General features: G+C 37.8%; 1 protein-coding gene across 3 annotated transcripts; it reads right to left on the bottom strand.

Moving 5' to 3' along the window:
- Positions 1–1,864: 1,864 nt before the first annotated feature.
- Positions 1,865–14,641, bottom strand: LOC121246851. Of its 3 annotated transcripts, none has more exons than XM_041145155.1 (11): positions 14,462–14,641; positions 12,839–12,921; positions 11,925–12,131; positions 11,649–11,760; positions 11,541–11,574; positions 5,754–5,791; positions 5,564–5,598; positions 5,321–5,473; positions 2,593–5,141; positions 2,361–2,450; positions 1,865–2,205 (listed from the first exon to the last, which is right to left on the bottom strand). In XM_041145155.1, the coding sequence occupies exons 2-11, from the start codon at positions 12,907–12,909 to the stop codon at positions 2,138–2,140; spliced, it is 3,357 nt and encodes a 1,118-aa protein (XP_041001089.1). In that variant the 5' UTR covers positions 12,910–12,921; positions 14,462–14,641; the 3' UTR covers positions 1,865–2,137. The 3 variants fall into 3 exon arrangements, with proteins under 3 accessions (XP_041001089.1, XP_041001090.1, XP_041001091.1); XM_041145156.1 differs by having other exon boundaries at positions 12,839–12,939; XM_041145157.1 differs by lacking the exons at positions 12,839–12,921; positions 14,462–14,641 and having other exon boundaries at positions 11,649–11,734; positions 11,925–12,055.
- Between the last annotated feature and the right edge of the window lie 921 nt (positions 14,642–15,562).

Below are 15,562 nucleotides of genomic sequence, written 5' to 3' on the forward strand. Positions count from 1 at the left end.
AGAGATTTAAAAGGTAGCTTACGCGCCATACCCTTATAAAACTACTCATTAAAACCAGTAGTTACATTACTTGATAGAAGTAAGCAACACTTATAAAACAATGGATAAGGTCTTGGCCTATCTATATATAAAAATATGTGATTCTCCATTAGTCACATTTTATTAACATAAAAGATAGGCTGAAAACTCCTTCCCAATACTTCTCATATAAAAATATGTGAGGGTTCACAATTCAGAAACAATCGGTTCCTATAAGAGAAAATCTCGAGGCCGGTCGGTTGTAAGTTTTGTTTTCACACCCGCCAATAAAAAATAAACACATATGCGACTTATAGAGATTACAATAAACATGCATTGTAACACACTCTTTTCCCTCTTTCCTCTTCTTTCTTTCCATCTCCCCCAATATTCACAACAGGTGCTTGAAATGTTCTCTGGCTTCAAGGAGAATTTATTACATGAGCTGGGATATTTGATCTATGATGAACAACTAATGATGGAATCGGGTTCACCTTCAACGAGAAGTAATTTGCTGTCGACCATATCAATATTGATGGCAACAGTTTGCTTTTCCTTCCAGTCTTCACCAGTGTTTTGAAAGGCTGTTATATGTTGTTCTGCTTTAATAGAACAACATTCCAAAGTAAGCTTAGAAAATTTCATTGGAGGTAGCCGTTTGTCCGTGAGCAAATTATTGACTTGGTCTGGATAACCTTGGAATATTTCAGCTGATTGGTCATGATGGGCTCGGAGTCCCTGTGGGTAGGGGACCCTTGAAGAAATCCATGGTGCGGCTTCAAATTTCCTTTCTTTTCTTCATGGCCTGTAATTTGATCCTCCAATGACTCAAGATCAAAATCAGAAGAGACCATGCTTTTTGTTTGACAGGGGTGTTGTTTATAAACCGAGTAGTAGTTAAGAGTTCATGTGCCAACAACCCTGCAAAAACAAGTCAACCTCAAAATGGTTCTTCTTGAGAGATCTAGAGAGTGTTGTTAAGCAGGACGGGAGATATAATATCATTCTCCATATCTTTGCTAATTATATATATATATATTTGGAGCAACAAGTAACTACCAGAGATGTCTGGATGCTACCCATTTGCTTCTAGGTCTGATCGTTATTTGATTTCTTGGTTGAACGAAAGGCCAACAATTAAATTAGGACAATTTGTGTCTTTCTTAGACTGTCTCTAACAAAGATTATGGAATTGATAAAAACCCAAAGAGACGTTCGTCGACTGGAACTCAGGGGTGCAGGGAAGTTTGTCTTTTTTTTTTGGTGTTATTGGTCGATTCAGTGCAGATGGGGGAGGGAGAGCGAGAGAAAGGAGATGTCGATTCAATGCGGACGGGTGCAACTCGAAATTTGTTGGGATGCCTACGTGGCACTTCATGATTGGCAGGTGTGAAAACAAAATTGATACTCAACCTGCTGGGAGCTCCTCTCTTCCTATAAATACTTGATCAACGATGGTGAGAGATTAGTATTTTAATGATTCTTAATTATTAAATTTTTCTCCCAAATCTTACAATATATTATCTTTATTTTTAATTATCCAGATTTACTCAATCATGTATTTTATATATATATATTATACATGGAGTTATGTCATATTTTTTATACAAATTTTTACACGTGTCTTGAGGCCCCTTAAATTAGATTTCTAGCTTCGTCCCTACTAGCATGGCTTGCTTCGACATGTCTACTTGCGTACATCAAAAGTCTCACAGAATGGCAGTTGCAAAACTAGAGCTCTAGGTTTGTCACATCAAATTTTACAAAAAACTTGGCTATTTAAATTGGATGTGGTACGCATCCACCAAAGGAAATATTGGGTCAAATTTGCAAGGACTAGAACAACTTGAATTGAATAATATTTGACATCCGAAGTTTCGCAGGACCAATCAGATGTTCAGCAGGAAGCAAATCAAACACCGTGATACTTAAAGTTACAGAGACTTCTGTCACCAACACAACCTGCCAAAGCATAAGTGTGGCTCCTTGATCTCTAAATGCAAAACAATATGAAGTACAGCAGGGTAGTAGGGGTGTCATCATACTACGAGACAATTTTGTCTGATATTGCCCGAGACAGGAGGCAAATAATATCGTGTATACTATATAATACTTGACATTACGGGTGCTTAGTCTCGTGTAGTTTAGTGCCCCTAAATGCTGAAAGAGAGAAGAACGACCTCGTAGCTGAAACATAAAGATAGTCAAGCGTATTGGATCAATAACAATCAGAATCAGAAAATGATGAATCACAAGTGAGAAATGGAAAGAACCTGTAGTAAACCAAAGATACAGGAGTTAGCAGAGGAGTGCATTACTCTACATCATAGGTGAGTGCTAACCTTTAGTTCTGGGGGCCGCAGCTGATTCACAACTCACTTGCAACTTGTGAGAACAAAAGTGATCATTAAGTTTGCTCGAGTTTGATTGAGCTGGGTGCAGAATAACCATGACAAACAACATAACACTCAGATCGAGATCAAGCTAAGAGAAGCTATTGTACAAGTTTTGGGTCAGCAAGGATCACAGGCAAAAAAACCTTCAGGAAAAAAGCAAGGAAAGAGAAAAATATACCAGGGAGAAGTCCACAAGCATCCAAATCTTTTTCATGAATTTCAGATAATGAAGTCTTTTGCTGTGCAAAGTTCTTTGCTTGAAGAGCAGCCTTTCTGAGAAATTTGTCAGCATTTCTCTTACTAAAGGATTTAGACTCCTCAACATCATCCTCTCCTTCAGAAAAGAAAGATGGGCTAGAACAACCAGTAGTATTTGAATCCCCCTTGGTCTTCCGAGCAAACTTCAAGAGTCTTTTCAACCCTTTCGGTGCATCTTTTTGGCAGAACATGACAGGAGGATTTCCGGCACTTCCCCACTCAATACTTTCAGGTTCACTACTTTCTTCTTGCATCATCTGGGACAGAGAATGGCGAACACGTAGACTTGACCATTCAGCGGGAGCAACGTTGGCTGGAGATGCAAGTTGACATGTGTTGACATCACATGGAATGGCCGATTCATGATGCTCTTTTATTTCCACCCAGGCAGTGGGGGAAATTATTGATTCTTCTCCGACTTGGAGTTTCAATGAGGACTCCGCCTGATTGTTGAAGACATTATCATGACCGTGAGCAGCAACTTGTTCAAAGTTCTCAGTCTCAGCACATTGCCAGTGGCTTTTTATCTGAGTTTCTGGTTGTATAGCTCCTTCATGAAGACCCAGTGATACATCATCTTCCCCTGGATGCTGACCGACCAGGTCAGAAGCATGTACAATTACCTCACTTTCTTCAGCTTTCATCAAGTTTCTGCAGTTTGTCACGGATTCATTAGACTGAGGAGAATTCTTTTTCTTGTTAACAGGACTGATACCAGGAACATTTCGTGAACCCTTGCGGAGAAAAGGTTTTGAATCCAGTGGAACTACACTGCTTTTCTTGGTCACTTTGTCATAGAATCTAGGCTTTGTGGGAACTACACTAGAACAATCTCCAGAAGCTTTCATAACTTTTGTTTTATTTGCTTTTCCAGAGCTTGCCCCTCGTTCATAATTTTTTCCATTCACAGTGTTCACGCTTTTGTCATGACCCCTCTGTGTCTCCTTTACATTTCTCTGTTGCTGCTGGGATTTTTCCACTTTGGGGCTTGGTTGAGGAAGTGATGTTGCCGGATGGCGTTTCTGACGTGTTGGTGTGGTGCCAGACGAAGATATGCCACCAGGAGTTTTACCTGGTGATGTCCCTGTGATTCTCGGTGATGGTGTTGATGGCCACGATTTGCGTGTAGCAGGCAGCAGTGAAGTTTTAGACGAAATTTTCTTTGTAACAGTTGGCTTTGTAATTTCCTTTTTCGCACTGACAGGTTCAGATGGACCTTTTTGTGATCTTTTGGGATTATGCATAGCAACTCTTTTCCCAACATCATTCCCATTTGTGGAGGCCATTTCAGCTTTTCTCTCATTAAGACTTTGCTGCATTGCTCTAAATTGTGCTGCTTTCTCTGCTCGCTTTCTAGCATTCTCTCCTCGAAGTTTTTCATCCCTCTTCTCCTTATAGTGGTCATAAAACCCACCTCTCTGCTCAGGAAAAAAATTGTTATTTCTGCTAGTTTGAGGTTTACGGTGTCTGACAGGCCTGCTTTCCATTATTTTCATCATCATCATCTGGTTCAACTCCACCTCCTTTTGCTGACTCCACGCATTCGAGGATGTTAATTTTCTAATAATTTCCTCTCCTTGGGTTTCTTTAGAATCTGCTGGGAAGTCATGTGTGTCTGCTAGAATACATCTCGAATCATATACCTGTTCTTCCTCGTTTGACCCAACATCAACTCCATCTGTCTCACCTAAGTTCTGACCTTTGGATATAAATTCAGATTCCATTGTCACTCCTACTGAAGAAACTGAAATTTTACTATCTTCTCCATCATTGGGAGTATCTGGAACAGAGTCTTCAGAACCAATATGTAGCTGACACTGGGAGGAAGCTTCACCTATACCTGCACTCCATCTTCTCAATATAGATTTATTTGCACAGATAGGAATATTTGTTAATGACCTCCGTATCTGAAAATCTGCAGTATCATCCCTCTGTTTTCTTTCAAAAAGATTTATTGCATCTTGAACACTCATCCTCTGGACATTTATCTCAGGTTTTTTACTAGGTTCCACAAATCCTTCATCTTCACCATCGTTTGCAGCTACTTTATGAGACAAGAACCTTTCTTTAGTAGGAAAATAATTGAGGCTCTTAATTGTTAAGGCAGAAGCCCTCCTTGATCTAGTTCTCCCGATTTGAATCCTTCGCATTGGTGATGCTGACCGTCTGGGGGCTGGAGATCTTATAAGTGTCCGACTTCTTCCTGCAGATGTTTGGTCCCCATCACTTGAGTTGGAAAACTCCTCACTTTCTGTCGAGTTCTCCCGTTCAACCTGGGCAACTTTTGCAGGTGAAACGCCATATTTTACAGGAATAGAAGAACATACTGGTTTTGATAGCCAAATATTATCATGTGTCTTTTCTATATTGTCATTCCTTGGACAGTATATTGATGAAACCTTGTCATCATCTAGAGGATCAGCATTCTGGCTGTCTTGACTCAGTCCTAAAACTTTGGACAAAGAATTCCTGCAAAGGATTGTTACAAGATGGGATCTCAGAGTCATAAACCTTACCTTTAATTATTCAGGTTACTTAAGTATGTCACCAGAAAAATATGGAGAAACACATTGTTGCTCTACAAAATTCTTGGAGCAAGGAGTAAGTTAGAAGACCAAAGCCCCCTTTTATTTTGGTAACCAACTTACTTTAAAGAAACTGCTCCAAAATGTTGAGAAAATTGCACTAAATCAGTGATTTCTTTACAGGAGCAGTTGGCACCAGCAGCCTTGTTTAAAGATGCAGATAACTCCCTTCTTAATGCTGTAAGCCTTAAATCCATTGCTCGCAACAGTTCATTTCTGGTAGTATAATTTTCAATATCTTAGTAGTGTTGAAAATAAATAACAAAATAAAAACAAACCTGTTAGCTCAAACAACATTCACCATACTTCGAAACATCTGATGATGTGATCTCAACTTCAGGCTGTTCATATGCAACAGGTTGAATTAGTTGCCCGTGTCAAAGAACGATTGCAGATGGATTAGATATAAAAACTGAAAATGTATTTTTTAAGTGATATTACTTCAAAAGTGCAAAACCCAAATGTATTAACAGAAGTTTTAAGGAAAAACAATTACTTTGGATGATGGTCCGACATCAATTGAGTTGCAGCAATCTGTTAAAAGTGGAAAGCTACAATAATTAATAGATATAAAAGTAAAAAATCCGGCTTATTATTGGAAAAAATATTAAACACTCGTAGCACTTACAGACGCCTCAAAATTAATTCCACTTAGCCAGAGATGACCTTGATTACACATCCGGGAGAAAAGTAAATGGTGATATCACTAAAGAAAATATTTTCACATTTGACACTATTCATTAAATTTTTTTGATAAGTTACTATTCATTATACTGCAACATTGTGAGGTCGCCAGGTCGTTATGGGATGATGTTTTCAGAAGATTGGAGTTAGCTTGGGTTATACCTTGTACTATGGTCAAGCTTTTGGCCAATTGGAAGAATCTAGGCGGCATTTCACAAATCACTGTTGTGTGGAAGATGGTTCCTATATGTAGGGCTGAGCAAAAATCCGAAAATCCAACTCCGACAAAACTAAGTAGGAGTCAGATTTTTTTTTCATTTTCTAGTTGGAGTCGGAGGTGTCGTTGGACTGACTCCCGACTCTGACTTTGGCCTCCGACTCTGAATCTGACTCCGATATTTTTTTTTTTTATAAGTAAAAAATAAAAATAAAAAAAATAATCCGATATTATACATATGTAAATATATATTTATCTATATATTGATCATATATGTTAGTATGGATTTTTTTTACAAGTAAAATTTTTATTAAACCACGTAATTAGGCATAGCCCAAGTACACAAGAAATATACAAGAGAAAAACACCTAATTACAAACTAAAGCTGAAAAACAGCAAAAAAGTCGTTTAGACTAGCCCCATCCATTATAATAATCGAAGCCCAAAGCAACAAAGTATGATAAAAGAAGTCTTTAATCCCTCCCACTGAGCATTCTCTATTGTCAAAACAGCTCCCATTTCTTTCATTCCAAATACACCACATAAGAAAAAGAGGTACTATCTTCCAAACGACTGCTATTTGACGATTGCCTTGAATCCCTCTCCAACAGGCCAGGAGATTCACCATTCACTTAGGCATCACCCAATCAATGCCAAGCTTAGCAAAAACCTCATCCCACAAAGCTTTCGACACATCACAATGGAGAAGAAGGTGATCCGCCGATTCACCACCCCTTTTGCACAAGAAACACCAGTCCATTACAATGATACCTCGCATTCTCAACTAGTCGATAGTAAGAATTTTCCCATGAGAAGCCAACCAACCAAAGAAGACCACCTTGAGAGGCACTTTGCATCTCCAAATAATTTTCGAAGGAAAAAAATCAGTAGAAGAATAAGATGCCAAGACCTTGTACAAAGATCTAACCGTGAATATCTTATTGCCAAGCTGGTTCCAAAGTAATCTATCATCCCCTCCAGATTTTATTTTGAAAGCATAAAGCAAGCTGTAAAAATCATTATGCCCCCCACCGCCCAATCATGGACATCCCTAATAAAGCTAACTGACCAATGGATAAGACCAGTAGTAATATCCATATAATCCGCCACGGAAGCATCTTTATTCGAGGCAATTCTAAAAAGAGGGAAAGTATTCTTCAAAGCCTCATCTCCACACCATAAGTCGTGCCAAAATCTGATTTGGTTACCCCTACTCACCTCAAATCTGAAATTTCTGGAGAACTCCCCCCATCCATTACAAATGAATTTCCACACTCCCACACCGCATGTTCCTTTTACTTTGTTAGAGCACCACCCTCCCTATATGGTCCCAAATTTGGCATCAATAACGATCCTCCAAAGAGCATCCCCGTCTAAATGGTACCGCCACAACCATTTCCCTAAGAGTGCCTTGTTGAAAGTTTTTAGCTATATAAAGACTGTTTGGTTTAGGATTTTGGGAAAAAAGCCCAAAACAAGGTTTTTTTTTTTTTTTGGGGGGGGGGGGGGGGGGTGTTTAGAAGCCCAAAATCGCAGCAACCCAGCCCAAAACAGGGTTCAGGATCAAAACAGCGCTGTTTCATCAAGGTGACCGACCAACACAGCCCACAGCCACGCAAAACGGCTTAGTTTCTAGAGGAGAAAATGGAGCCGTTTTAGAATAGTTAGTGTGACCAACCACTCCTTTTCCTCTCGGATTGGTCACGAGCCTCGCCTAATCGTTTTAAATCTCGAATTCTCATTTTTAAATGAGCTAAGTATTTTAAAATCTTCTAAGTATTTTTTTTAAAGTCCAAATATTTCTTTAAGAATATTATTTAATATTCATCATTTTATTTTATGATAAAAATTCTATATATTTGGATGGATTTATTTATCTTAGAAATAATTATTAAAATGCTTCATTTATTTATATGAAAAATATTATTTTTGCGATCAAGAAAACAAAGCTGGATTTTCTATTTAATGTATTGCCCTTTTCCTTTCTATTTTCTCTCTCTCTTTCTCTCTTATTTCTCCATGTTTTATTTCCACCCTTGGATTAAAGTGAGAACCACATGTAAGGCTAGGGTCAGTGGCCCAAACCCTAATTCCCCTCCCCTCTCTTTTTCCTTTTCTTTTCACCCCCCACCCGCCGCCAACACTTCTCTCCCCCATCTTTGTTTCTCTTCTCTCTAGGCCGCTAGCCACCGTGAATGGCAGTAACGAGGCCGCATCATGAGCATGCAACTGACCACCACCATGCCTTGCCGGTCGAATACCCCCTCTCATCCCTCTCTCTCTCTCTCTCTCTCTCTCTCTCTCTCTCTCTCTCTCTCTCTCTCTCTCTCTCTCTCTCTCTCTTTTGTCCTTCTCTTGGTTAGGGCTTCGCTGCCCCCATCCTCCACGCCGCGGAACCGTATGTTGCCGGAAGCTCCTTTGCCTCCCTCTCTCACTTTTCCTCTAAGCCGAACAACCCACATCGCCCCTTGATTCTTTGTGAATCACCACCGTGAGACACCGAAGCTCAACCACTTTCCCTTTTGTGATTTGCGGTATGTAATTTTGTGATTTGGGGATTTTGGTGAAACCATTGTGCTGTAATTTACAAAATCCGAATCCGCTCCAACAAGGCTGAGTCGGAGTCGGAGTGGAGTCTACAGTGGTCGGAGTCAGAAATAGGGCATCCCAACTCTGACACTGTCGGAGCTCAACCCTACCTATATGTATTCTATGGAAGGAACGAAATGATCGGACTTTTGAATATAAGGAGCACTCATTGGAGGAGATTAGATTGTTCTTTGCTAAAACTTTATTCCTTTGGGCGAACGCTGTACTTTTCAATGGCCTAGATTTTCATGATTTTCTTGTTTCTATTTTTTCCTCCTAACTAGCTGTAAACTCTTGTATACCCCCTATGTACTTGGGTTATGCCTATTCATATTAATATAATCTGTTACTTATAAGAAAAACTATATTGCAAGATTAATTCACAAGCCAATCATTGGGAAAAAATAAATTTTCCCATCATAGAGCCAGTTATCAAGTGTTTGTAAGCATAATTCACCACCATCACTCGCTTACCATTTTAAGGGCTACAAGCATCATTGACTAGAGTCACTTCTATAAGACAATAACAATTGAGATATCAACCAAATAATGATGTGGGTAGTAAACAGAACCATATACCCCACCCCCCAAACAAAAAAGTTATCATAGTTAATCGAGATTATTTGGAAGGGAGGCAAACAAAAAAAACTTAGATAATGTGCTCACAAAAATATAGTACACATAATTATGGGGGGAGGCGGAATAACATGTTGAAAATGATTCTTCTTATTTCATATTTTGAGATTAACATTTGGTGCTCTCCCTATGTAGTTGGGCTATTCCTTTTACTATCAATAAAACTTTACTTATAAAAAAAACAATTTGGTGCTCTCTATTGCAGGATCTTTCAAATCTCAATTATAAGCATGAAGAACCAAATTGTTGGTTTTTACAATTTTAAAATGGTCACAAGTTTGAACCTAAAAGACATAGACAAATGCTAACTATACTTAAGAAAAAATTACAAAAAACTTAATTCTTCACGTGTCACCTATTGATATGCTAAAGATTATGAAATTTGAAATTCAAAAGAAAACTAATAAAATGAGTCTTGCACGTAAAATTGTAAGTACGTGTAGCACAAAGAAAGTATGTAATCAAACCCCAAATTTTAAATTTTGATTTCAAAAGACCTCTAATCGCTTTTCAATGAAAAAAGGCATTAGAAATAACATATATATAACAGAAACAAAAATGGAAGACTTTCATGTAAGTGACTAGCCAATGAAGCCACTTAAATGTGCCACATTAGTTGGTGTCACCAAAGATGATAAAATCAAGGATAAAGAATAGCATTACTAAAAAAAAAAAAAAAAAAGGCTTAAGTAGCCACTGCTATTATGGCAATGGAGGGCAGTGAGAGATCACAACCTAGTGGTGGGCCACACTGTAATGGGGGGGGGGGGGGGGGGGGGGGGGGGGGGGGGGGGGGGGGGGGGGGGGGGGGATCTCCCCATTCACCCATGCCCATGGGCCCCTATGTAGAATAGGAGATCCCTCCTATGCGGGCAACACACCTCATGCTGGAGGAAATCCCGACCTCGACATAGATGGGAATATCAACCCTCTATGCAGCCCACATCCTGAGCAAAGTATACCACTAAGGGGAAGATCCACCTCATCCTCCCACCCCCTGGTGCTAAGTAGGTTGCACAATTGGGATCTAGCCACCCTCCGCAGCCACTTCTTGGCACCATCTGAAATGGTACAACTTTCAATATAACCTTTAATGACATATATCTATATGACAGCCTAAATACTTCTTCATTTACCAGGTCTTTTTCTTCTAAAGCGTATTTAGACATCCCATGTGTTGGCATCTAACCCAACAGGAATTAGCAGAAATGTTTAGCTAGTTAATTAAATAGCATCATTCCCAAATGCAAACAACGCTACCCCAACACCCTCTCTAACATCTAGACCCAACATGAGCCAAAAGCACAACACTTGGCCTGATGCCCTCAAACCAAGACCAAGGAGCCTGACATGTATCCATAAGGGTATACTTTCTTGGTCTTATATCCAAAGGTTCAACAACCAAAATTCACTGTTATCACCCAGCACTTCCAGCCCTCAATGGAATACCATTGGCCCTCTATATTTTACCATCTTTTACATTTTCCAGATTCTTTTTTCCCTTTTTGGTTTGGTTGTGGCCCTTTTGGGGGAGGGAGTTGGAGAGGAAAGAACTTGATTCTCAAATGAATGATAGCATATAAGTGTTAGAGTAATACGGTGGGAAATACTTTTTTTTTTTTTTTTTTTTTTTGATAAGTTAATACGGTGGGAAATACACCAGAAAACCAACAAGAAACCCATATTGCAACATTCATGTGGAACTTTTAGTTTATATAAAAGATTAAGGCATAGACCTTCCTCAACTAGCATAACAATAAAGACTCCAGAAAAAAAAGAGGTTAAGACCCATGAAGAACATTCTCTACATCCTCCTTTTGTCCCTCAAAACTCTTAAATGATAATATAGAAGCCTCAACTATAGGTTTTGCAACTAAATTGGAGAAGAAAAACATATAGCATCTTCATACCCCTCAAGGGTCACCTACCAGGGATGGTTCATCTACCAGAAAGTTTCTTTCAGAATCCCTACTCACCTGTAGAGTGGCCTCCTTTGTTTGATCAACAGCCACTGAGGTGATTTCAATAGTGGAAAGAGTTCATAACAATACAAAACACATGAGAACAACACAATGATGTGTTTAATATACTAGATTTCCTTGAATAATAATCTTACTTGTATAAAAAAAAGATGATAACACTTGGTTAAAAAATTACCTGCTTCCAGATTTGTTAGTTGATTGTGACGATCCTGAGAAAAGAAAACATTTCCTTATGAACAACATACACATTTCAAAACCAGTTTATTAGGGACAAAAAATAGACCTCGCCATATAAAGAGATATGAAATTTTTTGGCTTCCTCCAATTGAATCATCTCGTCTTCAACAGTGTTGATCACATCTCTAAAATCTGGTGAACCAATGATGCGTAGGAAACTGAGAAGACAGAACCAATGAGATGTAGTATTAAGAGAAATAGATGTGGGAACTAAATCAAAAGCGAGAAGTGATTTTTAATAATTAGCATACTGGTAGCATACAAGAGAAAAATGTCCCAAAAAAAAAAAATAAAACCTAAGAAACATCTAAATAATGAGAACCTGTTTAAAATTGATTTTGTAAACCATGTGGCACCATTGAGTTTTCTTGGTAGTTGGAGTTTGAAACTACCATCAGATCCTTTAGCATACATGTCATTTAGTACGGGTAGGTGCGGAAACAGTTCTTCAAGAAGCCCAGTTGCCAGTTTTTCTACTTTGTTGTTGCGGTAAACAAATGCCTCGTAACTAACATGTCCACCCCCATCCCTGACACCAAACATGTTAAAGAAGTTTATTCATCACTAACACAACCACAGTAATAAATAGCAATAATAACAATACATAGTCAAAGGAGGATATGCTTCTACAAGTATCCAGAGAATTGCCCTGATAGAAGCATAACAATTTAACAAATGACTGAGCTACCCAGTGATACCAATACATCCATTTCCTCTCACTTCAATTTTATTTGAAGATTGGTTTTGTCTAAATTATGTTGGAAAAACAAAATAACCTAGACAATTATTTATGGAGATTCTGGAGAGAGAACACAAAAGAGTGATTTCCAACATAGGTTTGACTCAAATCATACATCTTGAATGACTTTTCAATTGTATCTTATCCAGAAGTTTCGTCACCATTGAGTACAAAGAAAGGCTAAGCAATATTCCAGTATAACACAAATTATTTTTAGTGTTCGAGGAACCATGATGCCAAAACAGTTTGCAACACATTATTCCCAGACACAAAGAAAATCACAAGGGAGTTAATATCGCAGGACAACTATAACTTTAAAGGTAATGATGATATTTGATCTTGTTGATTGAACTCTCAGTTGACTATGGATCAAACAAGCTTCTGTAGTATTATTAATGCATCACACCACCGGCAGAAACTGCAAGGACTGATCAGATAACACTTTTTCAGCTCTATCCCTAATAAACACCTCAGATAATCTTTTGAAGAATCATAACCTGTATTCATCAGCCAAAATCCGAATTTCAGCATAATCTAAAGGTGCATCAGCATCTATTCCACCCTCCATTCAATTAGCTTCCTGCACAAGCAGAGGAACCTAAATAAGAAGAAAATATTATGCATAAATACAACATCTGAGACTGTGGACACTTTATAAGTTGACTCCAAGTATAAACATAACTTCAAATAGCCATAGAAAGAAAAAACGTCCCAGGATGTCCAGGTTCCTGATAATTTGCATGCCACGTGATTTGTAGTTCTAAAGAACCGAGCCCAATAAGTACATCAACTATCGGTGAACTCAGTCCCACAACACAAGCATACACACAAAGGAGAGAACAGACGCAGAAGGGGTAAGAGGAAGGGAGAGAGGGTAAATCACTTAACAATGCTCAAGTTGAATAAAATAAGCAAGTTATCCAAGGAAAGTTAACATTAGACCAAGAAAATATCTTACAGAAGGAGAAGATATTAAATTCGCACACGCTGATTCAAAAATAAAGAATTGAATATTAGATAGAGAATCAAACAATTTAAAAAGAAAATTCATGAATTATTTCATAGGTTAAGGAGATATGAAAAAAAACATCCATGCATTTGATGTACCCTAGGAAACAATTCTATATATGGAGTTAGATGCTAAAACATGTCAAGGTACTGCAATAAGCTGATTGATATAAAGCTAAATGAATTAAAAACTTGCATAATAGGTAACAAATAAGGTAAGTATGTCCAACATGCATAGTTTTCTTAACACGACCAACCATTCAATCAAGGCACGCAACGATGGTAATGATTGGCCATTCCAATTTCCCTGTAGCGACATTTGATTTTCAGACCTAGATTAGTGTCTCAACACCCCTCATACTCGCTTCAATAAGGAACAGGTTTTAGGGGGTTCAAAGAGTTTAGACATGATCAAGGAGACAAACACCTACTCTACTACTAGCTGATTTCCTCTAAAAGGTTAAACTTAGTCCAGACACCTCCTATTCCAGATAGTAGTTAGTTGCTATTTCCTAAGACAATTAGGAATTGGCGTTCAAGTTTATGCAGAATTATGATGAAGAGGTTGAGGAGAATACTCCAGATTGCATGGGACAAGATTGAAACCGATATAACTCCAGATTTCCTCTATCTGGAATAACATATTGCTATTGATGAGCTGACACAATCTCCCCTCAAACTAAATCCTCAAGCATTTAACTAGCTTCTTAAGTTGTAATTTGTATAGCCTCCAATAATTTATGCCATAACCAAGGATAGATCTAGGAAACTTCAGATTGGGAATAGCAAGAATGGTTGCTGCAATGCCATCAGATCTAGTATCGGTGATGAGAAACCGTAACCATTGTCGGTATGGAGCCCGTGAGAAAACGTACCACTTGGGTCAAATCGAAAAGAAAGTGATGCCAATAGTAGTACTCGAATAAGTTTAATTTTTACTTAAAACAACATCATCTTGTGACTTAAAGAAATGCACACTGGAAGTAATGCAGTATTAGAAAGCCCCAAAACAAAGCGGAATGATAATGATTTCCAAATTTAGAGACAGAATGAGTGAGTGAGTGAGTGAGTGAATTCAAAAACGAAAGACATAATTCTTTTTTCATTTTTACCTTCTGGCTGAGATCCGAAATCTGTCCCTCTCTCGCTCTCTCTCTCTCTCTCTCCCCTCGTAGGTAGAGATCTTTGAAAGAGAGCTCGAATTCACGTATTTTGTGAGAAAGATGGAATACGGAGTTGGATGAGCAATGTACAGGTAGAGAAACCAGATGGAATACGAGTCCAGATACGATTTTGGCTGAGAGACGCGTGACACTTCAAATATATTATGAATTGATTATTGTTTTATTTCTAAGTAAAACTTTTAAATTTATTTTGGTGCTGCCATTGATTCTAATTCTAATATTACTACTATTCAAATACGATGGATATTCGAAAAAAGAAATACGATGGATATTTTTAATTTTATACATTTTTTTCTAACATCAACATGAAATAAGGGCTTATGGATTTACATTTCTAATTCTTAAATATTAAACTCGTATCTTTGTCTCTTTTGACTTTATGCAAAGGCCAAAGTTATAATGAATAATATGATCACTTTTCTTGTGCGTATTTTAAGAGTTAAGGCGACGCATCTATTGAGAGACTCTTGACATGTTATTTTCAACTAATGATGTTGCCACTCATTCGATCTTTCTTGTGACATAGCCAATCATAACTAAAATATTATCAATTTTAGTTTCAAAAATCAAGTTTTTCACATAAAAAATAAATAAATTTAGAATAATTAAGTTTATTTTATCGAAAGTATAAGGTTTAGAATAATAAAATTAACAATTGTGATAAACCGTTAATAACGACTCACCAATTATTGGCTTTTTTGTAAAACCATAAAAAAGTACTAAGACTTGATGATGTACTTGATAATAAAAAATGAGAATAAATAATAGCAAGCGACTCCATTTAGATGTTGAGATGAGTTGAATTCTTTATGAATAGTAGTGAGTTAAGATGGTGGAATGAGTTTTGTAGGGCTCACCAAAAATGAGTTGGATGTAAGATGAAATTAGATATATTTATGAAAAGTTGAAAAATATTGTAGGTTCCGTATGTAAAGAGGTGTTGAGTTGAGATGAGTTTAGTGATTTAAGAGTTGAGTGCTTGGATGTTAGACTGGGCTTAAAATTAGACTGAATAGATTTAATCTCAGT

Source organism: Juglans microcarpa x Juglans regia, chromosome 1S (assembly GCF_004785595.1).
Source record: "Juglans microcarpa x Juglans regia isolate MS1-56 chromosome 1S, Jm3101_v1.0, whole genome shotgun sequence".
NCBI lineage: Eukaryota > Viridiplantae > Streptophyta > Magnoliopsida > Fagales > Juglandaceae > Juglans > Juglans microcarpa x Juglans regia.